Raw genomic sequence first — 27,888 nt, 5'->3', positions numbered from 1 at the left:
AGTCTCCCAGTCCGTGCAGCTGAAAAACATCCCCACAGCATGATGCTGCCACCACCATGCTTCACTGTAGGGATGGTATTGGCCTGGTGATGAGCGGTGCCTGGTTTCCTCCACATGTGACACCTGGCATTCACACCAAAGAGTTCAATCTTTGTCTCATCAGACCAGAGAATTTTCTTTCTCATGGTCTGAGAGTCCTTCAGGTGCCTTTTGGCAAACTCCAGGTGGGCTGCCATGTGCCTTTTACTAAGGAGTGGCTTCCGTCTGGCCACTCTACCATATAGGCCTGATTTATGGATTGCTGCAGAGATGGTTGTCCTTCTGGAAGGTTCTCCTCTCTCCACAGAGGACCTCTGGAGCTCTGACAGAGTGACCATTGGGTTCTTGGTCACCTCTCTGACTAAGGCCCTTCTCCCCCGATCGCTTAGTTTAGATGGCCGGCCAGCACTAGGAAGAGTCCTAGTGGTTTCGAACTTCTTCTACTTTCGGATGATGGAGGCCACTGTGCTCATTGGGACCTTCAAAGCAGCAGAAATGTTTCTGTAACCTTCCCCAGATTTGTGCCTCGAGACAGTCCTGTCTCGGAGGTCTACAGACAATTCCTTTGACTTCCTGCTTGGTTTGTGCTCTAACATGAACTGTCAACTGTAGGACCTTATATAGACAGGTGTGTGCCTTTCCAAATCATGTCCAATTAACTGAATTTACCACAGGTGGACTCCAATTAAGCTGCAAAAACATCTCAAGGATGATCAGGGGAAACAGGATGCACCTGAGCTCAATTTTGAGCTTCATGGCAAAGGCTGTGAATAGTTATGTACATGAGCTTTCTTACTTTTTTTATTTTTAATAAATTTGCAAAAATCTCAAGTAAACTTTTTTCACGTCATTATTATGGTGTGTTGTGTGTAGAATTCTGAGGAAAAAAATTAATTTAATCCATTTTGGAATAAGGCTGTAACATAACAAAATGTGGAAAAAGTGATGCGCTGTGAATACTTTCCGGATGCACTGTAACAATGGTTGGATGATTCATTGCATGTCTGCATCTTGTGCGGTGCTCCAGACAAAAATTCACTTCAAGGAGAAAGTGTTTCCTAAAAGGAAAAAAAAAAAGTAGCCAGTAGCTTTGATTTAGGTGCCAAATGATCAAATGTATAAAATATTGATCTTTCAATCTCTTTATCTTTCTAACCTTCCATGAATGTGTGCATTGTGAATTTCCCCTTGGGATTAATAAAGTAATTTAATAAAGTATTTATCTAATAGGGGTGTACGATCTTGGCAAATAATTAAATCTCAGTATTTTCGGAGACTTTGACAATAATGATAATTGGGCAATATTTTGCATCCTTTAAAAATGTATTTGTCTTTTTGATCTAGCTTGGTCTTGTTAATTGGATATTAATTGTCGCTTACTAATGAGATTAATAGAAACAACAGTTAAAGAAAATAGGTCTTGTTTATTTACTTAAAACTGAAGTAAAATAACACAAACATTAAAATCGCCAGTCAAAGTATTACTGAGATGAAACAGTGCAAGTATGAGTAAACCATTTCAAAGTGGACTGCCGGATTTACACAGAAACATTTCATTAAGACAAATAAAACTATTATAATGAAAGAATTTAAAGAGACACTTGTGCTTAATGTAAACAAGATATGAATCCAAAGGGAACAAAATACTAATCATAATTGAACTACAAGGCATTAACATTACAGTCTGGATAAACATAAACTGCTCTGCTGTAAGGTGAGTTGTGCAGCATGCAAGCAAGAACAAAAATTTAACATACTGGACTATAATATAAAAATTCAATCTGTGAAATACTGCACAGGAACAAAAAACTATAGGATTTATTAACAAGTTCTGTCATATATTGCACCAAAATTTAAAAAAAAAAACCTACCATTTTGTAAACAAATTACTAGCTTCAAGTTGTCCAATATTGCACAAAGATATCATAAATAAAACATTTCTAAATTACAACAGTGGAATTTTCAAGTTGTGTGACAGAAACACCACTCTGTCCACAGCATCTGGCTTCAGAGCAGCAGGGTTACATGCTGTAACATTTCCTCGGTTGCTGAAAGCCCTTTCAGAAGGGCTGCTTAAAGCAGGGATGCACAAGTACTTTTTTGCAAGTTTCCCCAATTTGGGCTAATGTACTTGTGTTTTCCACCACTCAAGTGGATTTACATCACTGTCCACCTCAGATGGCTCCTGATCTCTTTCAATGGCAGTGTGCATTAATAGCTTCCCAAAAACTTTTTTAGTGTCATAACCTGCTCCAATTTCTGCAGCCGAATGGGGTGAGGAGGTGGGGATCTGTGCAAGTGTTTTAAATCTCCCTATTATAAAAAAAAAAAAAATCCTGGAAAGCAAAAGCAAAGCGACGATATGTGATCTTCACTAAAGTTCTCGGAAGACATTTAAAAGACCCGCGAGACAAAAGAGACTTGCCACGGAGTGTCTCGCTGGGACTGTAAACATGAGACTTGGTGCCAAGAGATTGTCCCAAGGCCGTCTCGCGGGGACGTGGAACATGAGTTTCTTGCAAGACACGCCCTACTTACAAAAGATATCATATAACAGCACACCCATCTTAAAACAGTCAGTAGTGTAAAAGCACGTAGTACACACATATCATGTGCTCTCAGCACATATAAAGCGTATAAGGACAATACGGAGAATAGAGACCCAAAGGTGTTGAAGAGAAAAAAAGGCAGATAAGAGATTATGAAAGCAGTGGAATTCGAAAGTATTGAAGCGTTCCAGCCAGGTTGAGACCATTTTGGTTTTAAGTGACTGTTCGGTCCGATTGAGGGAGGGCAGACTACAGCACGGAAAACTGATAGCGGGGTATTGATTGATGCGGTAAGGGGGTGCGAGACCCGGGGGAGAAGGGGTTGGAGAGGGTGCTAGAAAGTTGTGTTTGGGGTTAGGAAGTCGGCGATTGTTCAAGTAAAACGTTTGTGACACTTTGTCATGTCAGTCGCTACAGTATCTATGAGAATCTGTGGTCCCGGAAAAGTTAAAGCAACGACAAGTTGAATTTCAAAGAATACACAGTTCGATCAGGTGTATATTGATGATCACGGAGAAGCGACGCAGATTTTAACAGGCAAAAAGAAAGGTAATGTATACCGCGAATAACATTACACACCAAAGGAGATCGTGATATGCCATTCGTATTAAAATGTTTACAGTTTACCGTGAGAATAGCTTTTGCTATAACAATCAATAAATCACAGGGACAAACATTAGAAAAAGACGGATTATTTATTAGAGAAACAGAAACAGTATTCACTCACGGGCAGTTATACGTTGTTTTGTCACAATGTGTCTCCAAAAAATATTGTTTTTAATGAGGCTTTAAAGTAAAAGTGCAAATAATGAAACTGAAACAATTCCAAAGAAAAAAAAATTTAAATTGTATATCCAATTAACCAAACACAGGGGTTGGCAAGCAAAGCAAGCACTTTGCCCCCTAGTAATGAAAGAAGAAAATGTGCTTTGGAATTGAGGTCCCCCAAACAAGATGTCTTGCAAAATACAATGCAGCCAATAAGATGCATTTTGCAGAAATTAAAATTCTATAATTTGTCTGAAGTGATTTTTTTTTGCCTGATACCTACAGGGCTTCGTACTAGATCAGTTTAACTTAAGTTGAATTTTTCAGAGGTACCCAAATTAGTTAGCAATGGCAATATGAAGCCCATGTCCAAAACAGGGAAGCCTCTTCCAGGTATTAATCTGTAATGCACTAACAGCGTTAGCCCTGCTGTCTGTTGTCATGCAAACCATACAGTCTTCTTGGAGCGACAGTGATGCCAGAGCATCTTTCATACCTTGTGGAATGATGTCGTCTGTGTAGTCTTCTGGGAAGTAGGATGTTTGCAAACAGTAGCTTTGCAGTTGCCAGGTTTTGTCAATAAAATGCACTGTCAAGAAGAGGAATGGCTCAGATGTTCAGCTTGACCATAAATCGATTGTTGTGGCAAAATGTGAAACATTCTGCAATTTATGCTTAAATGTTTGGCAAGATGAATCATACAATTTAGGCAGAGCTATTGAACTGAAATATTTTTGGCCAGGCAGTGTGTCTCTTGGGTCTAAAGCAGGGGTGTCCAACTCTGATCCTGGTGGGCTGCAGTGGCTATAGGTTTTCATTCTAACCATCTTCTTAATTAGTGAGCCATTTTTGCTGCTAATTAACTTGTTTTGCCTTAGTTTTAATTGACATGACTCAGACCCATTAGTTGTTTCTTTTTCTTTAATAAGCAGCGAAACAATAATGAGACACAAAACAAACTGCCACATGTCCAGCTTGCCTGAAAATAAAGAAAGGTGAAGGACTCTGTCATAAATGGGCTTCTTGGGTCACCAAAACATCTTGACATGATATTCAGTAACAAGTCATGATATTCAGTAACGGCTTTAATTAACAGCAACAATTGGCTTCTCATTAAGAAACTGATTGGAGTTGAATTGGCCGGAGTTTGACGTTCCAATTTAGCTGGTCATCTGTTGGCTCGTTTCACATCTCATTTCTGTTTGACTGCCATTTCGTGAAGAAACAAATCAATTCAGAGGACTGAATCCTTAAAAACAATATTATTAAAATGAAGGAAAAAATTAGTTAATTAGCAGGGAAAACTGCTTGCTGATTAGGAAAAGGGTTAGAATAAAAACCTGCGGTCACTGTACTCACAAGTTGTTTGAAACCATCCTTTCTTAACTGCTGGAATTACAATATAATAATTTGTAATTTGTGGTGGTGAGTTGTCATTCCATCTGTTGCTTTTCTTGTCATTTTTGAATTTTTCACAGATTTATTCCACTGAAGTTTGCTGAGTGTGTTTTTGTGCTTGTATCTTGGGAGATTTAGACCTGTCGTGGACTGCTGAATCCCAAAGCTTTTCGTATCTTCATATTCTGTGCGATGGTTAGTTTGCAGATGGTGAAACAAGTTAGTTGTTGATCTGTCTTTAATGGCAACTGATTTTTGACATAGTTTGCAGATTGCCATCTTTTGAGCAATATCAGTCTTTTCAATGCCAAACCACCTTCACATGAGTGAGGATGATCCACGTCTTGCAATTAAATCTAACAATGTAGATTGAGAGGTTGTATTATCCTCGGGCACTGTTTGCTCACTCATTTTTAGGCAGCAGCGTTAGCTTAACTTGTGCACTGACTGTTCACACCAATGTGCTCGCTTTTCACATGCGCAGTAGTCTATCCTGTTAGTTTACAGGAGACAGTGAATGGTGGACTTTCTAAGTGAGTGACATGCTCAATTTCAGGACACATATTGTTAAAACAACAATTATCGTAGATGATTTATATTGTACACACTACTAGTAGCTAAATCTTTTCCTTCTCCTGTGCAATACATCCTTCCCTTATGTATATCTTGATGATTTGGGTAACTTTCAAGCTATGTACGGTCATTAAAAACTTTATTTTACTCAAGCTCTGAGTCCGTGTCAGAGGGCCATTCAGTGTAGTTTGGTCTGCTTTTACTCTTGTTTGCTTTTACTTTTGTTTGAAGTGAGCCACAATTTGACACAGGGCTCAGAAAACTGCTCAAATGATGGGCGTTCTGTGCTGATTGTGACTAAATCCTCCAAGGTTGAAACACTAAGTTAGTTTTGTACTTTGAGTTTTATTCTGTTCTGTACTGAAAAGCCATGTTCACACTGAGCTGCTTGCTGAAAGAGAAAGAGCAAGCATGATCACAGCAAGATGTAGAATATTGTAGAAATAAAGCTCTTCTACCATTTCCAACAGACTGTTGTAAGACTTGTCTGAGAATTGTTTTTTAATCAGAAGTTTTAGCAATCTCCATTCAGTTTGTACAGCCTTGATATCACATGCATTCTTCAACAAGAGTTCTTGGTACCAGTTAATGGAAGTGTCAGTCTCATTTTGTTCAAAAGTGGTTAAATCATGTGGCCATGAATCATAATAGAAGATTGAGAAGCAACAAATGATCTCTGACCCATGTGAGCTTCCTTGCTGTGTATTATATCTCATATTTTAAAACTAGCTTTCCAGTTTCTTGACTGTATCCTCTGCTGTTTTCTCAACATACAGTTGAAGGTTATCTCTAAAGTTGGGAAGACTTAAACCTTAAAGTTGGATATTCTGAAAGGTAATGCCTGTATTGGTACTACTAATTGGGAGTATTCACAAATGTAATGATTTACTTCATGATGTAGTACATAATAAACAAGAATAGTTGCATCATATATTTGAAATATTAAAATGTGTGCTTCAATTTAAATGAAATGTTGTTGATTGTAATTGAAATTTGTCATTTTCATTCTCTGATAGAAGTTCATACAGGGCTAGATTTCTAGTAAAGGATTAAAAAGTTACATTGTATTCATAATCACTAATTTTGAAATAGTCTGCAATGATACCCTACATGATTATGTTTGGACGTTGTCATTTATAACTTTCTGGCAGTTGCTGTTAGAGGGCTAGGACCACCGGTAAATAATCAAATATCATAATATTTGTGATCAATAACATAAAACCACACTCTTAAGTGCCAATATTACCAATCTTGTTTTTTTTCTTCAAAATTTTGTGAAAAGAAGCTACTTTGACCCCTCGTATTACATTAGGGAGTGAACCCTTGGGGTCAGATGACGTGGCATGCTTAATTTCAAGTCTCTCAGGTCATTTTTCTAAAGACATCTATTGGTTTAAGTAAATGTTTGCAGCCAGTTCAATATTGGAGATGTTTGCAGCCAGTTCAATATTGGAGCCATAGCTCTAATTCTGCTTGTAGATTTTTCAAATCTTTGCACAGTATGCTCACTCCATGCATCAAGGTTTTGAGCAGTGTGGCTGTCTTCTATTGGCATGATTATAAGGCAGAATCTAGTGAGCCTGGAATTATCTTTCATAAAGTGACAAGTGATGGCAAGATGTGTGTCTGCGGCCAAACTAGTCCAGGTGTCAACAGTGACTACATGCTTACCTGGTTGGGTTTTGTAGCATCTTTAATACTAGTTAGTGAAGCTTCATGTTTTTAAGTTTTGTAAAATGAGTTCTGGAAGTTAGTGTAAACTATATTGATCGATTTAACCATCTGTGTAAAAAAGGTCCATCCTCAACCATCAATGGTGTTCTCATATCTTCCCCAAGCATCCTGAGAATGCTGTCTCTCAAAACTCTTGCTATTTAAGGGGTGCATTATATTTTTCCGGATAAACACATTTATGGGTCTCATCTTATAGCTACAAAAGGGAAAAATGAATTCAGACAATTTTGTATTGATATACAATGTAATTAATTGCACTGAAATATTTCGTTTTTTACTTATTTTTGCTGATATTTGTTTCAGTAATTATTAAATTGATTAATGAAATCTTCAGTTATTCAGGGGAAAGGAATGGCACAAAATTAATTTGTTTTAAAATGACAGACAAAATGAAAAGGGTCATCTGTATGAACAATTATTGATATATTCCTTCTTAATTTTAATACTAGAAATTTTTGGGATGGTTAAGTTAATGTTAAAGTAATTTGCTCCAAATGTATAACAGTAGTGCCTCTTGTTGCCATATCTCGAACAACTGTCAAACTTGGAAAAACTGCAATTTTTGGAACTTTCATTTTCATACCTAAAAGGAAGGCCCTTCTTATATGTTTCACCCTCTGCCTCATCCTACTCCAATTAACATAGGAAAACACAGATACAGTGGTGTGAAAAAACTGTTTGCCCCCTTCCTGATTTCTTATTCTTTTGCATGTTTGTCACACAAAATGTTTCTGATCATCAAACACATTTAACCATTAGTCAAATATAACACAAGTAAACACAAAATGCAGTTTTTAAATGATGGTTTTTATTATTTAGGGAGAAAAAAAAATCCAAACCTACATGGCCCTGTGTGAAAAAGTAATTGCCCCCTTGTTAAAAAATAACCTAACTGTGGTGTATCACACCTGAGTTCAATTTCCGTAGCCACCCCCAGGCCTGATTACTGCCACACCTGTTTCAATCAAGAAATCACTTAAATAGGAGCTGCCTGACACAGAGAAGTAGACCAAAAGCACCTCAAAAGCTAGACATCATGCCAAGATCCAAAGAAATTCAGGAACAAATGAGAACAGAAGTAATTGAGATCTATCAGTATGGTAAAGGTTATAAAGCCATTTCTAAAGCTTTGGGACTCCAGCGAACCACAGTGAGAGCCATTATTCACAAATGGCAAAAACAGGAACAGTGGTGAACCTTCCCAGGAGTGGCCGGCCGACCAAAATTACCCCAAGAGCGCAGAGACGACTCATCCGAGAGGTCACAAAAGACCCCAGGACAACGTCTAAAGAACTGCAGGCCTCACTTGCCTCAATTAAGGTCAGTGTTCACGACTCCACCATAAGAAAGAGACTGGGCAAAAACGGCCTGCATGGCAGATTTCCAAGACGCAAACCACTGTTAAGCAAAAAGAACATTAGGGCTCGTCTCAATTTTGCTAAGAAACATCTCAATGATTGCCAAGACTTTTGGGAAAATACCTTGTGGACTGATGAGTCAAAAGTTGAACTTTTTGGAAGGCAAATGTCCCGTTACATCTGGCGTAAAAGGAACACAGCATTTCAGAAAAAGAACATCATACAAACAGTAAAATATGGTGGTGGTAGTGTGATGGTCTGGGGTTGTTTTGCTGCTTCAGGACCTGGAAGGCTTGCTGTGATAGATGGAACCATGAATTCTACTGTCTACCAAAAAATCCTGAAGGAGAATGTCCGGCCATCTGTTCGTCAACTCAAGCTGAAGCGATCTTGGGTGCTGCAACAGGACAATGACCCAAAACACACCAGCAAATCCACCTCTGAATGGCTGAAGAAAAACAAAATGAAGACTTTGGAGTGGCCTAGTCAAAGTCCTGACCTGAATCCAATTGAGATGCTATGGCATGACCTTAAAAAGGCGGTTCATGCTAGAAAACCCTCAAATAAAACTGAATTACAACAATTTTGCAAAGATGGGTGGGCCAAAATTCCTCCAGAGCGCTGTAAAAGACTCATTGCAAGTTATCGCAAACGCTTGATTGCAGTTATTGCTGCTAAGGGTGGCCCAACCAGTTATTAGGTTCAGGGGGCAATTACTTTTTCACACAGGGCCATGTAGGTTTGGATTTTTTTTTCTCCCTAAATAATAAAAACCACCATTTACAAACTGCATTTTGTGTTTACTTGTGTTATATTTGACTAATGGTTAAATGTGTTTGATGATCAGAAACATTTTGTGTGACAAACATGCAAAAGAATAAGAAATCAGGAAGGGGGCAAATAGTTTTTCACACCACTGTATACAGTAAAGAGGATTCTTAATTTATTTGAATTTTGAGACATGATGGTGTATTTTAAACATGTAGGTAGTGTTGGGCGGTATGACCAAAATTCTATATCATGGTATTTTTCTAAATTATACCGGTTTCATGGTATTCAACGGTATTTTTTTCCCATGCATGAGTGGATGTTAACCACATTTCCACTGGAATTACTGCAGTAGACTGGCTAAGAATAACCTATTCCACTGTCATGAGCATTGTACGTTGTACAAAAAAACATTTTAATGTGCCCACAAGTATTAATACAAGTTTGCATGACCCCATAAAGTGATAGTTTTCAAGGGGGTGGCACTAATGTAGAGAAGGAATCACATTGCATGACAGATGCAGTCAAAATATAGAACCTTTTTGTTGAACAAATTTTGCAAACAACTTAAACTATAATTTTGACAACATATTTTCAATCATCCAAAAAGGCATTTAGACTTAGTAAAATATCCAGAGGTGCTTGTCAAAAGTTGTATTACACTGAACATGTCTTAGAAAAGGAATAAATAGTAAATATTTTTTGTAAACCAACTACACTTTCTCTTAATGTTAACAATCTCTGTCCACTGACACGTTAAAGTGACTTTTTAAACAACTTTACCATCATTAAACTGCATAATATTTAAACTAATAAATAATAACAACAAAATAAATAATAGTATTATTACTGATAGTTGCACTATTACTTCAAGACTTCAAGCCCAGGTGAATTACACAGTATTCACCAAATTAAAATAAAATAAAACAAGTGCAACTTGGTGATGACCTCTTTACCAAATGAACAATCATTTAGGCAAATTGCATTAATATGGACCTTGCTTCAAGCTAAGCTATATACATAAATAATAAAACTGCACCTTGCATTTATGATGCTATTTGTGGTATAGCCCTATGGAATTGTATTAGGGCCATGGTGAAGGAAAAAAAAATAGACACAGGGAAGAAAAAAACAAACTATATGTCGAGAATAAAGTCGACATGTTGACTTTATTCTCGACATTTAAACTTTAATTTTGATGCTTATGTCGAGATTAAAGTCGACATTTCCACTTTATTCTCGCCGTTTATGTCAAGATTAAAGTCGACATTTCCACTTTATTCGCAGTTTATATTATAATTAAAGTAGAATGTCGTAAACTAAACTTCATCCTAAAATCAATGTTTAATTTATTAGATTTTCTCAAACCTCGTCATAACTTAATGCAGCACATTAAATGGTTTGTGTTGTGTTCCCCGACCTAGTTGTTAATCACTACGCTTCTTAAACTGACTTCCTCTGCACTAAGAGGAGGCACTGGCAGCAATCACCGCACAGAATCCATTCACTGCATGATATTCCTGCTCTCTGAAAATTTAGAATGCTAAGATAAATACTTGATATCATGTTCATGATGAAATGCATTAAAGCAGGTATTAAACATGCACGGTAGTGTGGCGGTAGTGCTGCTTCCACGCAGTAAGGGGTCCCCAGGTGTATGTTCAGTGTAGAGAACTTTATGGCAGGTGTGACGAGGCTCGAAAAAACTGGATGTATGAATGGTTATCGCAAAGGTTTAACTTAAATATTGTGTCGGAGACACGAACACAGAATTCAGTGGATGTTCTTCTGAGCAGGCTTTCTTTATTGCATGCGTACTGTCTGTTTACGTACCAAAACCCCAGTTCCTATCTTTCCTTTTTCTTTCTCCACATAAACAATCACCACACGATAAACATCTTTGTGAAATTAAACTATTTATAAACTTAGCCCACGGAGTATTCAGAACTTTAAAAATATCTTTGTTATACATGTTTAATTATGCCATCCATTCAGGGTTGCGCCCATCCCAGTAAGCATTGTGTGAGGCAGGAGCAAATCCTGAACGAGTCGCCAGCACATCGCAGGGTGAATACGAGCAAAACATTCAATAGCAGGGTCATTATAGCCTAACAAACCCCACATCCTACATGACTTTCCCACCAGAAAAAACATGCAAATTCATGCGAGGCAGCAGTGCAACCTCCAAGCCGCTGTGCCCCCACTTGATTAATACACGCTTTAATGCATTTCATCATAAAAACGATATCAAGTATTTATCTGAGCATTCTAAATGTTCAGAGAGCAGGAATATCATGAAGTGAATGTATTCTGTGCAGCGATCACTGCGGCGCCTCCTTAGTACAAGAGGAAGCCAGTTTAAGAAGCACGTACTGATTTAACATGGCTCGGGGAACACTTAACACAAAGCATTTAATGTGCTATATAACTTAAGATGGGGTTTGAGAAAATCTAGTAAATTAAATATTCATTTTACGATGAAGTTTAGTTTATGATGTTCTACTTTAATGACAAATTACGAGAATAAAGTCAACATGTCGACTTTATTCTCTTCATAAGCGTCGAAATTAAAGTCAACATGTCGTCACACTATTACACAGTACCCAGGTACATTACACTGTATTGAAAACAAATAAAACAAGTACAACTTGCCTTGCAGTATTATCCAGTAGTATAGAAACAGTATTTACACATTTGAACATAATGGTCCACATCCGACCTTTTAAAACCAGGCAACGGCCATGACTCCTTTTTTTGGCAAAAGTTCTTCTGTGTCATCATGTTCAACTTTATCGTCAGCTACAGCTTCAGTTTCGGAATGTTCTCTGTCCATTTTCACCGTGCAATACCTACACTACCTATTTAGCAGTGTAGCAGTGAAAAAGAGCCCCCGCGCTACACCTCTGTGATTAGCGGTGTAGCAGTGAAAAAGGTCTCCACTTGAACAGTTTCCTGCTGCGCCACATTCCGAACATCATTTAGGCAATTTAAACCGGTGTTGCGGTATAAGAAAAATCCATATCATAACAAAAATAAAAAACGGTTTTTGGTATGAACCGGTATACCGCCCAGCACTAATATATACCATATTTTTCGCACCATAAGACACACTTTTTTTTCCCCAAAAGAAGGTTGGAAATGTCTGTGCGTCTTATGGAGCGAATATTGCGTCACAGACCATGATGTGTATTACCTGACAAAAGTCAACATCCAGGGGTAGAGGGCGACAAAACTCACTGATACGTTACAGGCATTCCCTCTATGCTTGGAGGAATGTTAGACTCATTGACTCGGCATCTAATCCTTGCGTGTGCGTGAGTTGCAAAATGTAAACAAATGTAAATAAAGGCAAGATGGCATCGACTTCTCACGAGGGAGCGAAGCGAGTGCAGAAAACAAATGTTTTGCGCATTATCACTGAGTCGGGCTCTGATTTTTCAGAATCTAGATTTTGTTGAGATTGATCAGGAGATCGAACAAGAGAGTGAGGAACTGGCATCAGCTGATCGGGACACTAGCCAATGCCGCCCCAGCTGAGCGCAATCGTGCAGCCAATGCACCTATGGCAAGGTTCGTGTGGGAGGAATACCTAGACATTGATCCGTGGGAGCCAAACTGGCTACCGGACTTCACAAGACAGTATGGCTTGCTGTTGGACTCGACAGATTACCAGCCGCTGGACTACTTCAGGCTGTTCTTTCCTGAAGCTGCCTTTCAGCTACTGTCAGACCAGACAAACAGGTATGCAGAGCAATTTTTTGAATCGAGGGCTGTGCTTGCACCGCATTCTCGTTTTTCAAACTGGAAACCCACAACAAAATACGAGATGAAGGGCTTTGTGGCATTACAAATATAGATGGGACTAGACTGGCGATATAACTTCAGGGAGCATTGGTCCAAACGTGCGTGATGATAGGTACATGCTCCTGCAAAGTGATTGTGAGCAACTGAGCTCCATAAATTCTGACACTAGCGATGAGGAGTTCTTGGGGTTTCCATAAAACTAGAAGAGTGCTTGAACCTTAAAGTCTCTCCTTATTTGTTAATGACAGTGATGATGTTTCTTAATACCGCTGTTGAATTTACATGGTTGAAATATTATTCTGCTATATTTTATTAAACATATTAGTACACCATTTGGATCAGAATATTTATTTTTTGTTGTTTTCCTCCTCTAAACCTAGGTGCGTCTAATGGTCAGGTGCATCTTATGGAGCAAAAAATATGGTACTTGATGTCATTTTCAGGATGAAATGCATTAAAGCAGGTATTACACAGGTTTAACTTAAATATTGTGTAAATGTTGGGTTTGTGATCTGGTGGTGAGAGACACGAACACAGAATTCAATGGATGTTCTTCTGAGCTGGCTTTTTTTATTGCATGCGTGCTGTCTGTCTGACGTACCAAAACCCCAGTTCCTATCCTTCCTTATTTTTCTCCACATAACCAATCACCACACGATAAATGTCTTTGTAAAATTAAAACTAGTTATGAACTAGAATGTTCAGAACTTTATAAAAATCTTCGTTATACATGTTTAATTATGCCATCCATTCAGGGTTGCGCCCATCCCAGCAAGCATTGTGTGCGAGGCAGGAACAAATCCTGAACGAGTCGCCAGCACATCGCAGGGTGAATATGAGCAAAACATACACTAGCAGGGTCATTATAGCCTAACAAACCCCACATCCTACATGACTTTGAAAGGAAACTGAAGCACGGCGAGTAAACCCATCAGAAAATTCAAGGCAGGGTACACCCGAGACACCCTTGCTGCGAGGCAGCAGTGCAACCTCCACACTGCCGTGACCGTACATGATTAATACATACTTTAATGCATTTCATCATGAAAATTATATCAAGTATTTATCTTAGCATTCTAAATGTTCAGAGAGCCGGAATATCATGAAGTGAATGTATTCTGTGTGGCGATCGCTGCTGGTGCCTCTTCAGTACAAGAGGAAGTCAGTTTAAGAAGCACGTACTGATTTAACATGGCTCGGGAAACACTTAACACAAAGCATTTAATGTGCTATATAACTTATGACGGGGTTTGAGAAAATCTAGTAAATTTAAATATTCATTTTGCAATGAAGTTTAGTTTACAATGTTCTACTTTAATGACAAATTACGAGAATAAAGTCAACATGTCGACTTTAATCTTGACATAATCAGTGAGAATAAAGTAGAAATGTCGAGAATAAAGTCAACATGTAGACTTTATTCTCGTCATAAGCGTCGAGAATAAAGTCAACATGTCGTCACACTATTATACAGTACCCAGGTACATTACACAGTATTAAAAAAAAATAAAACAAGTACAACTTGGCTTGCAGTATTATCTAGTAGTATAGAAACAGTATTTACACATTTGAACATAATGGTCCACATCTGACCTTTTAAAACCAAAGTATCTCCAGGCAACGAACGTGACTCCATTTTTTCGGCAAAAGTTCTTCTGTGTCATCATGTTCAACTTTATCGTCAGCTACAGTTTCAGTTTCGGAATGTTCTCGGTCCATTTTCACCGTGCAATACCTACACTACGCATGTGTTTCATTGTATGTCAGGCATGTCAAACTCACTACCATTGGTGGGCCGCTTCGACTGCCATACGTGCGTCAGCGGGCCGTATTGTAACAAATACTATTATACAAAGTTACTGTAGCTTTCTTTCCAATACTGAAAACTTTAAAAAATGTAACACTTAAAGTTTAAAGTTTAAAGAAAAGCAATTTATTTCCATGCAGTCTCCATACAACAGTGTAGAATTAGAGTCTTAACCTCTTAGCTAGGTCCTTATTATTTTGCTAGGCTCACCCTCCTTTTAAGGCGACCGACTTTTATCCTCAATTTGTGTGCACTCCATGTGTACATCAGGCATGTAAGTGTAGGGAATGAGAACATCAAAGTGCGCATTCATAACATCTCCCGAAAACCTAAGTTTTTTTATCCCCTCGAGTGCCTGTCCAAACTTGGAGTGTAGGACTCCATAATAATATACTTGAAACTCATAGGGGAACAACTCTCTCGCTGCCATTAGCTCAGAAATGATACCATAAGTTTGAGACTTTGACATTTCAGTGAGATACCGAAGCTCATTTGTATAAGAGATTCCTGACGGCATCATTGTAAATGGCTGAAACCTTGACCAATTACTTAAAACATGTCGTACAATGTCAGCCCGAATCTGTACCGCTAAAGACGGAGTTTCATGCACTAAATAAGCTATAGATGAGAATAAGCAAGCACCATCTCCCCTGATATTTACTACGCTTGAGGCATTTGTACTCCATCAACATTAATTATTTCCAGAGACATAATTTTGTCTATTTTTCCAGCGCATCGCACACAAAAGCAAAGGAACGATGGGAGCACCAGAACTCTGCTCACATCGCGTCACTTCGTACCGCAAGTAGTAAGTCTGTGATAAGCGGAATACCGCTACGCTTTGCACTCACGGGACGGAAGGACAATCCCGACCACTTTTATATAGTGTCTTGATGATTGATATTCATTATATTATATTCATTGCTTATATAGCAGCCTTACAGTGTGAGATTTATTTCTTTTGTCCCGACACTTGGCATCTCTTGTTAGTAACCAGTTCGTCAATATCAGGCTTGAAATCTTGTGCAGCTGCATCTTTTATGAGGGATGAAAGGTGCTCTACGGTAAGTCTTGAGTGATGTGGGGTTTTGGTAGCTTTCATTAACAAAAACAATTGCTCACAAAGGTAAGTGCTTCCGAAAATAGACAGTACTCTCGATGCCAACTTACGGATCTGCGCAAACAAGGGTGGCAGGTAAGCATACAAACCTGGCACACCAACTTCGTTGTATTTTGCCTTCAGAATAGAATCTGACTGCACTTCAATCAATTCCATTTGGATATTCTTAGGCGCATTCTCAACGTTGTAAGAGAACAGTGTAATGCCCTGTTTGTGTGAACTGAAATCACGAAAACGCTCACTGAATTCATTGCTCAGTAATTCAAGTTGGAAAACAAATCCTCCAAAAATCAAATTTTACTTTACTAAGTTTACTTCAAAGTTTATAAAATAAGCCGATATGCAAAAAGCCACCTGACCTACAATAATTTTACAAACTCAAAATCACAAAAATGTTAATAAACAACTCACCAACTTCTCGAGTCCACTTCAGATCTTCAGCTGTAGTCTGCATTAACTGTTCGTTACAATACTAGCACAAAATTACATGAAACTAGAGCAAAAAAACGTGAAAATATGCGGGCTATTACTACTCGTGATGGTCAGTTCTGCCCAGTGGTCAGTCTCAGCAGCCCAGTCAGTAGTGTAGCCTTAGCAGGGGCAGCTCTAGGCTCGTGGCGGCCCTGGGCAGAGAAAGAATCGGTGGTCCCTTCGCCTGGCAATGTCAATACGGTATCTTATGCACGCCGGATGGCCACATCCGTTGCGGACACTGCATAGCCGCCTCGTGCTCATGACATGCTTCTATATACTCGTGTCTGTAACTTGAAAACCAAGTGGCGGCCCATGATATTCTCATTACGGCAAAACATTATAATACTACATATAGCTTACTGCTCCGACTCTAGCGACATTTATAAATACAGCGTACTAATTAACAAGAAACAGAATGTTTTTCGGCCACATTGCCGTCAGCTGTGTCGTTATTTTCTCTTTCTGTTTTATATTCAATATATATTGGCGTGGCGGCCCCTGGGATTTGGCGGCACTGTGCATGTGCACAGTTTGCACATGCCTATGGCCACACCTGCTGCCCGCTGCTGCAGCCTAGCACTTCAGTTGTGACGCTGCGGCTCATTAACTTGTCAAGGCTCGTGGCTATACTAGCAGATGACGTTTCCGGTACCGTAATGCCAAGGGAAAACGCGCTTTTGTCAGAAGGCAGAAGTAAGAAAAGTCAATAAGTAACACCGAAGATGCAGAATACTATCGTTTATGATTGAATCAATCATTTTGTACAAGTTCAGTGCTAACTAGGATCTGTCATGCGGGCCGCACAGATTTCTATTGCGTGCCGCATGGCCGCGTGTTTGACATGCCTGTTGTATGTGATTAGAGGTGTAGCAGTGAAAAAGGTCCCCCCTTGAACAGTTTCCAGCTGCGCCACGTTCCGAACGTCATTTAGGCAATTTAAACCGGTGTTGCAGTATAAGAAAAATCCATATCATAACAAAAATACAAAACGGTTTTCGGTATGAACCGGTATACCGCCCAGCACTACATGTAGGTAGGGTTAAAATTGTCATACACTAAATACCTTTGCTCCATCAACTTATCATTCTGATTCACTCTATTAGCAGGGTGTTTGTTGACTATATTTACACACAAATCACATGATAACTCTGAAACTGGGAAAGTCTACCTACTGACCTTCTACTCCATCTGGTTTAGCACAGTGGCACTAAAGCCTCATACTGCCCAAGATGAAGACGAATCTGGCTGCAGCCTGAAGACTCCTCATTCCACACCTAAATCGAATTATGTTGCTCATATTGTTTTTCTGCTTGCACTTTGCCACCGGTCTAGTGCCAGTGTTTCTGGTGAAGAGAGTTTCTGTTATATTTATTTAATTTTACCAAAAATGAGGAGGAAGCTTGTGCAAGCCAGTTGAACCCCATTAAGCTCAGTGGAGAGGGTTAACTTGGCTCATACAGACTGTACATGAGCCATTCATCATAATACAGTATCTCTTTGGATAGCTCAGTCTCTTCAGTCAATAATATATTATCTGGTCAGAAAATAACGTTTCACGTTATTTGGTAAGACTTGCTAATGGTCTAACTTACGAGTAATTTCAGTCTACCAGTTCACAGGCAGTCATTAGCCAGACATGCCAACTTGGAGAAGTGGATGTGGTAGCTCGTAGGTACTTGTGCTCTTTGTGTTCTTGCTGCTGTGTAAAGCAAGTTCTATTTTACAAATGTTACATTATAATGCTTAATTTGTTTGGGAGTATTTCTGAAGCCAGGCTTTGGAATGTTTGGTGTAGCCTTCTTTGTTGCCTTCAGTTTTGATTACTACCTCATTTAGGTTTCTCTTCTCCAACCTTCCCAGTGAAGGTAAACATTTGTCTTGAAGCCCTGAATACATATTTACACATATGTAAACATACCTATTGAAGTGGTAAATAGTGATTTAAGACACCCCATTTGTGAATCTTGCTCTCATCCTTATTAAGACTTACTCATGTTTTAAAAATTGTGGGAATTTGTGTATTTTTTTAACTGTTCAGCATCTTCTGAAGAGCTATAAATGTATGAGTGAGTATCCCCAATAACTTTGAATCCAACTGGGAAGAAAAGGCCATATCTAATGACTGTTACACAAACTTCTTAAAGCTGTAAAATTTAGCTCTCTTTCCATTGGTTGTAGCAGTGAAATCGGGAAGTGTTTGTATTTGACTGTTTTCAAGTAAAATCTTCATCTGTCTGTGATGTGAAGTCACAGTTTTTTTGTTTTTTTTTTTTGTTCCAGAGTTTGTTGAATTTAACCATAAAGCATTGAGAGCACAGATTTTCAGGCAAGGGATAACCCTTACAATTTCAGTGTCTACTTTAAAGTCAACCTCCAGGTTTTAGGAAATAATTGTGCTACAAATTTCACTGGTTCATCAGATTGTAGTGTTTCTCATTGTCAAATAATTGTGGTACCCTTTTCCTTTTTGATCTGTCTTCAGACCAGTGAGTTCCACAAGAACTGGAGCTTTTGCTGTAGGCAGTTAATGAACTGGTATTGCCTGTCTGCTTTTGTGGGGAAATACAGTAGGTGCTGCAGGTAGCAGCTCAGTATTATGCAATGTTTATTTTTTCAATTCAGTTAGCCACCTACTTTTCCTACAATCCACTCTACCAATAAGAAAAAGCGCAAACTAAAGCAAGCTTTAAGCTGTGGTTTTCCAGAAATGAGATTCTTGCAGTTGTGTTTTTTAAGAGGTAAAACTTTTAAACATACTATTGAAATAGTACCTCTTTTTATGTTGAATAATTCTTATAGTTAACTCACCATTGTCTGAGTAATTAGCCTAATAGATACTGCATAAAGGGAGTAATGAACCAGGCCTTAAACGTGACAACGGACACGGCAGGTATTTGCACTACTTATGTAAAATCCCGCACGGTTTAAAACATTCTGTTCCTTCAGTATAGAAGAAACATTGTTATTGCTGATATGGAATTGGTTCAGAAATAAAAAATAAAAGATTTTTGCATGTCTTGAGAGTGCAATGTTGTAATCAGTCTGTTGTGACGTGCAATCTTTTCAACATGAATTTAAATGAGCAAGTTAGAAACAATAAGCAAGATTAAATTTCTTTTATTATTCAAATGTATTTGATAAGGCTGCAGGTGTCCACACAACAGCCCGTCTATTTTCTATCTGGTCTATCCAGTTTGGGGTTGGAGGAAATTGATGTCTATTGTGACTGCACTAGGTGCAAGGAAGTAAAGGCTAGTTTCAAACCATGTGACTATCACCATATTTGTGACTCATCTACTGGTTAAATCCAAAATAAAATAATTTAATTAGAATTAGGGATTCACCAATAACATTTTTGAACAGTTGACACCAAGTATTTAATGAAGACTGTAGGCCAATTCCAAGTACTAAGAGTGTGATTTACAGAAAGAAAAGAATGACTGTACATTTTCAACAAAAATATATGATACTAAATACAATTTTATTTAAGTCTTTCAGGCCAGATGTCAACTTTTGTCACCAGGAGGGGTTGAGAGTGGAAATCAATCGTAAACGGTGACAAAACTTACTGTTACACTGTAGTTTGACTCTTTGCTGGAAGGAAAGTTAGCTGTGGTGGTTTGACAGAGATTTTCTGCACTCACATGAGTAGTGAAGAGCAAACAATGGCAAAAATGGCATTGACATCTGGCAAGAGATTGAAGTGAATGCACTTACAATGTGATTTTCTGGATTTTTTTTCCTCATTTTGTCTCTCTTAGTTGAGGTATACCTATGATGAAAATTACAGGCCTCTCTCATCTTTTTAAGTGGGAGAACTTGCACAATTGGTGGCTGACTAAATACTTTTTTTGCCCCACTGTATCAGTAATTAGCTTGTTACATATTTTAGTCCATTATTTTTTTATTTTGGCATAATATAGTACATGATGTGATAAACTACAACACTTTTCCTTCAGAGTGTGATGATTAAAACATCTTTCTCCGTCTGCAAAATCATTCTTGTGTATTCTTGCTACCTCTACTCCTTCTGAACGTCTCTTCTCAGCAGCTGGGAACATTGTCTCAAAGAAGAGAGCCAGCCTCACACCAGAGCATGTTGAAATGCTCACGTTTCTGCACTTCATTCAGATATATATGAACTGAATCTTTTATAAACTTTAAGACACACCAATGGCCATTTTTGGTTAAGTTAAATGCACTTTTTTTTTGTTTAAAGACTATGTGCACTTTAGTTTGTATTGTTTAATGTATTTCTTTTTTATTGTGATGGTCACACTAATATAAAACATCTGGTTATTTTCAAATTCATATGTTTCACTTGTTGTTATTTTAATTTGATTTTTATTAATTTTAATCGTGTTAATACAGAGACATCAGGGTGACATTCACAGGTGGACAGACGTTAGCAGATGAGGTAAGCCATGCACTGGAGCCCAGAACAGGATGTGCAACCACAGGTCGCAGGCATCAAAATAGTCAGGCATGAAATAATCGCAACTAATCGTTAAAAAACGATTAGTCGACTACCAAAATAATCTTTAGTTGTAGCCCTACTGCGGAGGGTGGGTTCCTCCTTGGTAATCCATGAATCACATTCCACTAAAGGCTGGTTTAAACTTAATGCTTCCCCACGCTGAATGGGAGGGATGGGACGCATGGCAAAAATGATGATACACATACAAAAATATTCCTAACTAAATGGCGTAGCTCACACAGCAGCCGTGGATTCCAAAAAGACATGCAAAACATTTGAAATTCATGTGCCCATCATGTAGGTCTTCTGTTACGAAGATGTCTGTGCCCTGTGAAATTTTGTTGTTCCTTCTTACTTGGCACACACGTACTAAGGTGTGAATGTAACAGATCTCCTCGTGTCAATAGACTCCAAACCTTTTCCCTCGTGTTTGTGCCTCTTTGCATGCCATTTCTCTTTTGATTTAGTGCATGTTTTGTACAAAATGCCAGCCTGTTCTTCAGTAAACCTGCATGGACAGCCGCCTATCTGCCATTTTCTCACACACAGCGATGTCATGAAGTCTGTGTTTTAAGGTTGCAGGTGTATTAAATGTTGTTGCCGTTTCACCGGGGTGCTCTGTGATTGACGGCAGACAGTAAACTTTGTTAAAATGTTAGCCATAAATGCCACTTTAATTGTTTGTTCAGGCGTTTTGGTGGGCGCAATATACATTATGTTACGAATAAATTCTTCCAACGGGAGCTCAACGAAGAAACATGTAAAATAAGAATTAGCAAAATATTAGTACTAATTAATTCATTAGTTGACATGCAGTAGCTCTGTACAAAGACATTTTAAAGACACATCGTTAAAATAAATGTTCTTATCTACTTTCATGCCATGCATGGTGCATTGCTCTTAAACATTACTCAGGTAGTTATTTTTGGTGGGGGGATTCCATGGGAATGGCCTTGTTGTTGAATTAAAATTTCACCTCTGTCATGTGAGTGGTTAAAACCATGTGAATTACCGTAAATAGTTTAAGTTCTATCAAAAAAGAAAATCGCTTAACTGTCATGACCAACCCATTAAATTGGAGGAGGATCTCATTTTCACAGCAAGTGTCATCCTTTAAAACTTGTTTTATATCAGATTAAAACTGTTAACTGTTAAACTTGTAGAAAGCATTCAGGCTGATTCTTTGCAGTTTAAATCCTCTTCTGTTTACAAAATGAACATAGGATAGCTGAAATTGAGCTAAACCTATTTGAAAGAATCTATTGTCACTTTTTTCTTCATGCAGTTTAAATCCTCTTCTGTTTACAAAATGAACATAGGATAGCTGAAATTGAGCTAAACCTATTTGAAAGAATCTATTGTCACTTTTTTCTTCATTGTGCCCTTTTGTCCTATCCACTGGAAGGGAAACTTATTTCCTCAGCTGGAGCAGAACCCCCTGTCTCCTACTTACAAAATGAACACAGCTAAAATTCTTCAAAATGCATTTTAAAAGTTTGCTGGCTCACATCAAGCAAGATGAGAAGGCCAAATTACACTGGATGGCCCTCTGACAAACTCAGAGCCTGAATAAAATTAATTCTTAATAACTGTATATAGTGTGAAAGTAGGAACAACATTTATCTCCTCAAGACAGACACAAAAGTACAGTAATCCCTCCTCCATCGCGGGGGTTGCGTTCCAGAACCACCCGCGAATAAGAAAATCCGCGAAGTAGAAACCATATGTTTATATGGTTATTTTTATATTGTCATGCTTGGGTCACAGATTTGCGCAGAAACACAGGAGGTTGTAGAGATACAGGAATGTTATTCAAACACTGCAAACAAACATTTGTCTCTTTTTCAAAAGTTTAAACTGTGCTCCATGACAAGACAGAGATGACAGTTCTGTCTCACAATTAAAAGAATGCAAACTTATCTTCCTCTTCAAAGGAGTGCGCGTCAGGAGCACAGACTGTCAGAAAGAGAGAGAGAAAAGCAAACAAATCAATAGGGCTGTTTGGCTTTTAAGTATGCGAAGCACCGCCGGTACAAAGCTGTTGAAGGCGGCAGCTCACACCCCCTCCGTCAGGAGCAGGGAGAGAGAGAGACAGAGAAAAACAAACAGTCAAAAATCAATACGTGCCCTTCAAGCTGTTAAGTATGCGAAGCACCGTGCAGCATGTCGCTTCACGAAGCAGCTGCGCAGAAGGCAGCAACGTGAAGATAATCTTTCAGCATTTTTAGACGAGCGTCCGTATCGTCTAGGTGTGCGAACAGCCCCCCTGCTCACACCCCCTACGTCAGGATCAGAGAAAGTCAGCGCAAGAGAGAGAGAGAGAGAGAAAGAGAAAAGTAAGTTGGGTAGCTTCTCAGCCATCTGCCAATAGCGTCCCTTGTATGAAATCAACTGGGCAAATCAACTGAGGAAGCATGTACCAGAAATTAAAAGACCCATTGTCCTCAGAAATCCGTGAACCAGCAAAAAATCTGCGATATATATTTAAATATGCTTACATATAAAATCCGCGATAGAGTGAAGCCGCGAAAGGCGAAGCGCGATATAGCGAGGCATCACTGTACAAGGGAAGGATACACTGCACAGGAGAAGGAAAAGAATTAAGGCGCACATGCATGGAGGTTAGCAAGGTAAGAGTCTGAAAGATTAATAGTTTGCACATTTGATAATTTGGCACCTAAATCAAAGCCACCTAATTTTTTTTTCTTCTTGGCGCCACTGGCTGCATGAGGTGAATTTTGTTTGGAGCCCTTTTAGGTATGCTTGTACTGTTTAACATGAAATATCACCCTCTGCGGTTTAAGGATAAGTTTGGTTTTTTTCATTAATAATAATAATAATAATAATAATTCATTACATTTATATAGCGCTTTTCTCAGTACTCCAAGCGCTATCCACAAAGGAAGGAACCGGGAAGTTCATTTCAGTCATTTCCTCACAATGATGGTATTTATTAGTTTGCCACATGAAACTGCATTTTAAAATTAAGCATATTTTATACAATAAAAATAACTAGCCCACTCTTGCATTTTATAATGGAATCAATATGTAAAGCCTTAAGTATGTTCAGTTTGAAGTAGCAAAGGTTTTGATTTAAGAAAATATGCCTTACCATGTTTCTGAGGCATGCTTTTGACAACAAATGTAAACTAAGAGTAATACATTTTGTCAGAGATTCTTCTTACAATTTTATCAACGTAAGGATACATTTCTTACTCATTTCTCTGCTTTCAGCGGCTGTCGTGGGTGGAGATATCACAACACCCTCTCTCCCCACAGAACGAGATGCATGCTGAGTGGCCGTGTAGTGAAAAGAGCACATTTGAGTTTAATTGTACTTGTGCTTCATGCTGTGGAAATGCATCTCTGCAGCAGGACCTGAAAAAATGTGCAGGTGAACAGTTTAATGAATGTAGCTAAATATGGAGAAATCTAGGAGGAAATCCTGCCGTATCCTGCAAGAGAACTGTGACTTAGGAGTAGACTGAATTCGCAGCAAGACAAGGAATATCTTAAAAATGACAATGATAGGATGGTTAAGTTAGAGTCCAAATCTCAATGTAATTTGAGAGTTTGTGACTTGACTTGAAAGTGGTTGTTTACTCACTGTTCCCCTGCAGATTGACAGAGCTTGAGCAGTTTTGCAAAGAAGAAATGAAAAATGTCTTTATTTAGATGTGGAAAGCTGATAAGGAGAGAGACCTGTGCACACAGATTCAACGCTGTAATTGCCACTAGATTTTCCTCTATTACGTTCTGGCTCGAAGAGGGCACACTTAGGCAGCTTAACAGTTGTAATTATTTTGGATTAATTTATAGAGATTTGTTTTCACTTTGGCATTTAAGAGTCATTTTCTAATGATCAGTGTCAATAAAGCCTAATTAAATCTATTATGATTTAATGCTGTAAAACATGAATAAAAGCTGTCTCCATTTTTGTCTTTCATTCACACTATCCTTGTACTTTTAACCTTGGAAAAGAAAGACTTTTGGAAATGCCCTCCAGAGTGGTATACCTCTGAAAACACCAACTCAGTGTTGCAGTAAGGACAGGCGAAAACATACTTTTTATGCTTGCAACCCACTGCTTGAGAAACACTAGTGTGAGTAATGATATAGAAAATCACCCTTAGGCACAAAATAAGTACTTTGTACTAAGGCTAAAATACCAAAGAACACAAAAGTACAATTTTTGTTAATTGTTTGCTCATTTAAATTCAAAAAACACTTAAGTATGAATTGGGATTGAATAAATAGAGTGTTGGTAAAATTAATGAAGGTTAAGAGTTACAGTGTATGAAGAGCTAAAGCTTTAAGAAAGCTGTGCAGTTCTGACTATGAAATTCATTATTTACACTGGCATATAAACTGGCAATGCAGACATCTTGACATTGACACTGGTCTTTTTCACCTTTCCTAGGTCTTCAGAGTTTGGACCAACTGTTATAAACCGACCAGGTCCACCAGTCATCACCAGAGTTCCTCCCCCCCTTCCCCCAAGGGTATCTCAGCAGACTGGAGGAAGCAGCCTGATAGGCTACAGACCATCTTATAGCTCCTTCACCTCTTCTTATGGTCCCTATGGAAGTTCATTATACAGCAGTTACAGCCCATACAGCTATGGATATGGGGCAGCTTTGGGATACAATAGATTTCGGACTGATGATGTTCCTCCTAGCCGATTTGTGCAGCAGGCAGAGGAGAGCAGTAGAGGTGCATTTCAGTCAATAGAAAGCATTGTCCATGCATTTACTTCGGTCAGCATGATGATGGATGCCACGTTCTCCGCTGTTTATAACAGTTTTAGAGCAGTTTTAGATGTGGCCAACCACTTCTCAAGGCTCAAGGTTCACTTCACCAAAGTATTTTCTGCATTTGCTGTAGTCAGGACACTGAGATACTTGTATCGAAAGCTAAAAGGAATGATGGGCCTTCAAAAGGACAATGAAGCTGAGGACCTTTGGGCGGATAGCACAGGCGCTGTAGTAATTGCTGGAGAAGATAAGGCATCAAATTCAGTAAAATCCTGGCCAATATTTCTTTTTCTGGCTGTTATTCTTGGTGGACCTTATCTGATATGGAAATTATTAAGTTCTGCTGATGGAACCAGTGACACAGGTGAATATTGATTTCTAAAGGTTTATTTTTTTCTTTCTTTCTATTCTCTTTTCCCATTTCAGTATTAAAGTATAAGGAAAGATGATGCTAAAAACTTTTCATGACAGAATACCTGGCTGTTCCTATCCACTCAATTCTTCTAAAATAACTCCGGCATGTTTACTTTTGAAAGTCCTACTGTCTACCACAACTACTTCCATGTGTCTATGGTTCTCTGTGTAAAGAAAAACTGTTTGTGTGAAATTTACCCTTAACAAGTTTCCAACTTTGCCCCTTTGTTCTTATTGAACTCATTTAAAAAATATCAGTCTAGATCCACTGTGCTAATTCCCTTCATAATTTTAAATACTTCAATCAGATCTCCTCATAATCTTCTTTTGTTTAAATCTTTACTTATAACTCATCCTCTGTAACCCTGCAATCAGCCTAGTCACTCTTCTCCGGACTTTTTCTGGCATTGCTATGTCCTTTTTGTAACCTGGAGACCAAAAACTGTATGCAGTGTTCCAAATGAGGCCTCACCAGTGTGTTATGAAGCTTGAGCACAACCTCCTTGAAATTGTACTCTACACCAGTGGTCCCCAACCTTTTTGACAGCAAAGACCACTTTATTAGATGCAAATTTTTCCACTGTCCGGTCTTGGGCAGTTTTATACACAATTTACATAACATTATTATTAAGTTATTAAGCAGTTCGCATACGTTTGCAACCTGAGATTTTTCTTCTTTTTTGCATATAACAAAGACATATGCTTTGCATTTGCCATTCCAACAGATTGCACATCACAAACATTAACACTTTTATCGTTTTTTTCGTGTCTGCCGTTTCTATAGGAGGGTGACAATGAGTTAAATTCCAATGGATGTTTTTCAAATGTTGACAAGCAATAAGCAGAAGGTATCACTGAAAACCACAGAAAACAAAAACAGCAAAAAAAAAAAAACAGTACGAGGAAAGTTAGAAGAAAGAATTTTTTTTACAATGTTTCTGTTTGGGGATTGTTGTGCAAACGTACACATCTGAGCTGCGACCACAGATCTGACTGCTCTGTGGATGATTCATTCAGGCATTTCAAGGTCACTTCGTTGTAATGAAAGCATCTGCTGAATGTACTTGCTAGTAATGCGATTTCTATAGACTCGTGTCATATGGGGAAACTGTCGGGACCGTAACAATACTTTGTTGTAATACTCTCTCACCTCGGTCTCTCTCCTCTCTCTGCGCCGCTGCAAAGCCCCGCCCGCCAAGCGTTCTGAAAAGTCTGAGTGAGTCTCCGTTGCCGGCAGTTCTCTCGCGGCCCGGCTGTCAGACGGCTGCGGCCCGGTAGTGGGTCGCGGACCGGTGGTTGGGGACCCCTGCTCTACACAACATGCTATATAACCTAATATTCTGTTAGCCTTATTAATGGTTACTGAACACTGTCTGGCAGTTGATGGCGTTGTGTCCACTATAACACCTAAATCCTTTTCATAAAGTACCGTATTTTTCGGACCATAAGACGCACTTTTTTCCCCCCAGAATTGGGGGGAAAAAGTCCCTGCGTCTTATGGTCCGAATATAGCCTAAACATGTGCTGTAAAAAAAAAAATTTTCAACTTGCCCGGCTCTGTGCTCCATTCCCGCCGCGGCCGCCCGCCCCGCTCACTGGAGTCAGGCGCTGCTGCTGCCCTGTGGTAGTAGTAGTACCGTACCTGCTTCCATGATCATTCCTGCTGGCTGCAATGCTCCATTCCCGCCCCCGCCCGCACCGCTCACTGGAGTCAGGCGCTGCTGCTGCCCTGGTACAGACGTGGTAGTAGTAGTACCGTACCTGCTTCCATGATCATTCCTGCTGGCTGCAATGCTCCATTCCCGCCCCTACCCGCAACGCTCACTGGAGTCAGGGGACTGGACTCTAACT

The 27,888-nt window shown here is 38.9% G+C and overlaps 1 protein-coding gene across 1 annotated transcript in view; it reads left to right on the top strand.

Moving 5' to 3' along the window:
- pex13 (peroxisomal biogenesis factor 13) overlaps positions 1 to 27,888 on the top strand; it is a 92,407-nt gene that overhangs the window by 1,801 nt on the left and 62,718 nt on the right. The window contains exon 2 of the mRNA XM_028820884.2: positions 25,290 to 25,987. Within this exon, the coding sequence (XP_028676717.2) occupies positions 25,290 to 25,987 (698 nt within the window). The remainder of the gene's footprint in view (positions 1 to 25,289; positions 25,988 to 27,888) is intronic.

Source organism: Erpetoichthys calabaricus, chromosome 15 (genome assembly GCF_900747795.2).
Source record: "Erpetoichthys calabaricus chromosome 15, fErpCal1.3, whole genome shotgun sequence".
In the NCBI taxonomy this organism is placed as follows: Eukaryota; Metazoa; Chordata; class Cladistia; order Polypteriformes; family Polypteridae; genus Erpetoichthys; species Erpetoichthys calabaricus.
Note: the sequence above shows the minus strand (reverse complement) of the source record. Positions and strands in the feature narration are given on the sequence as shown.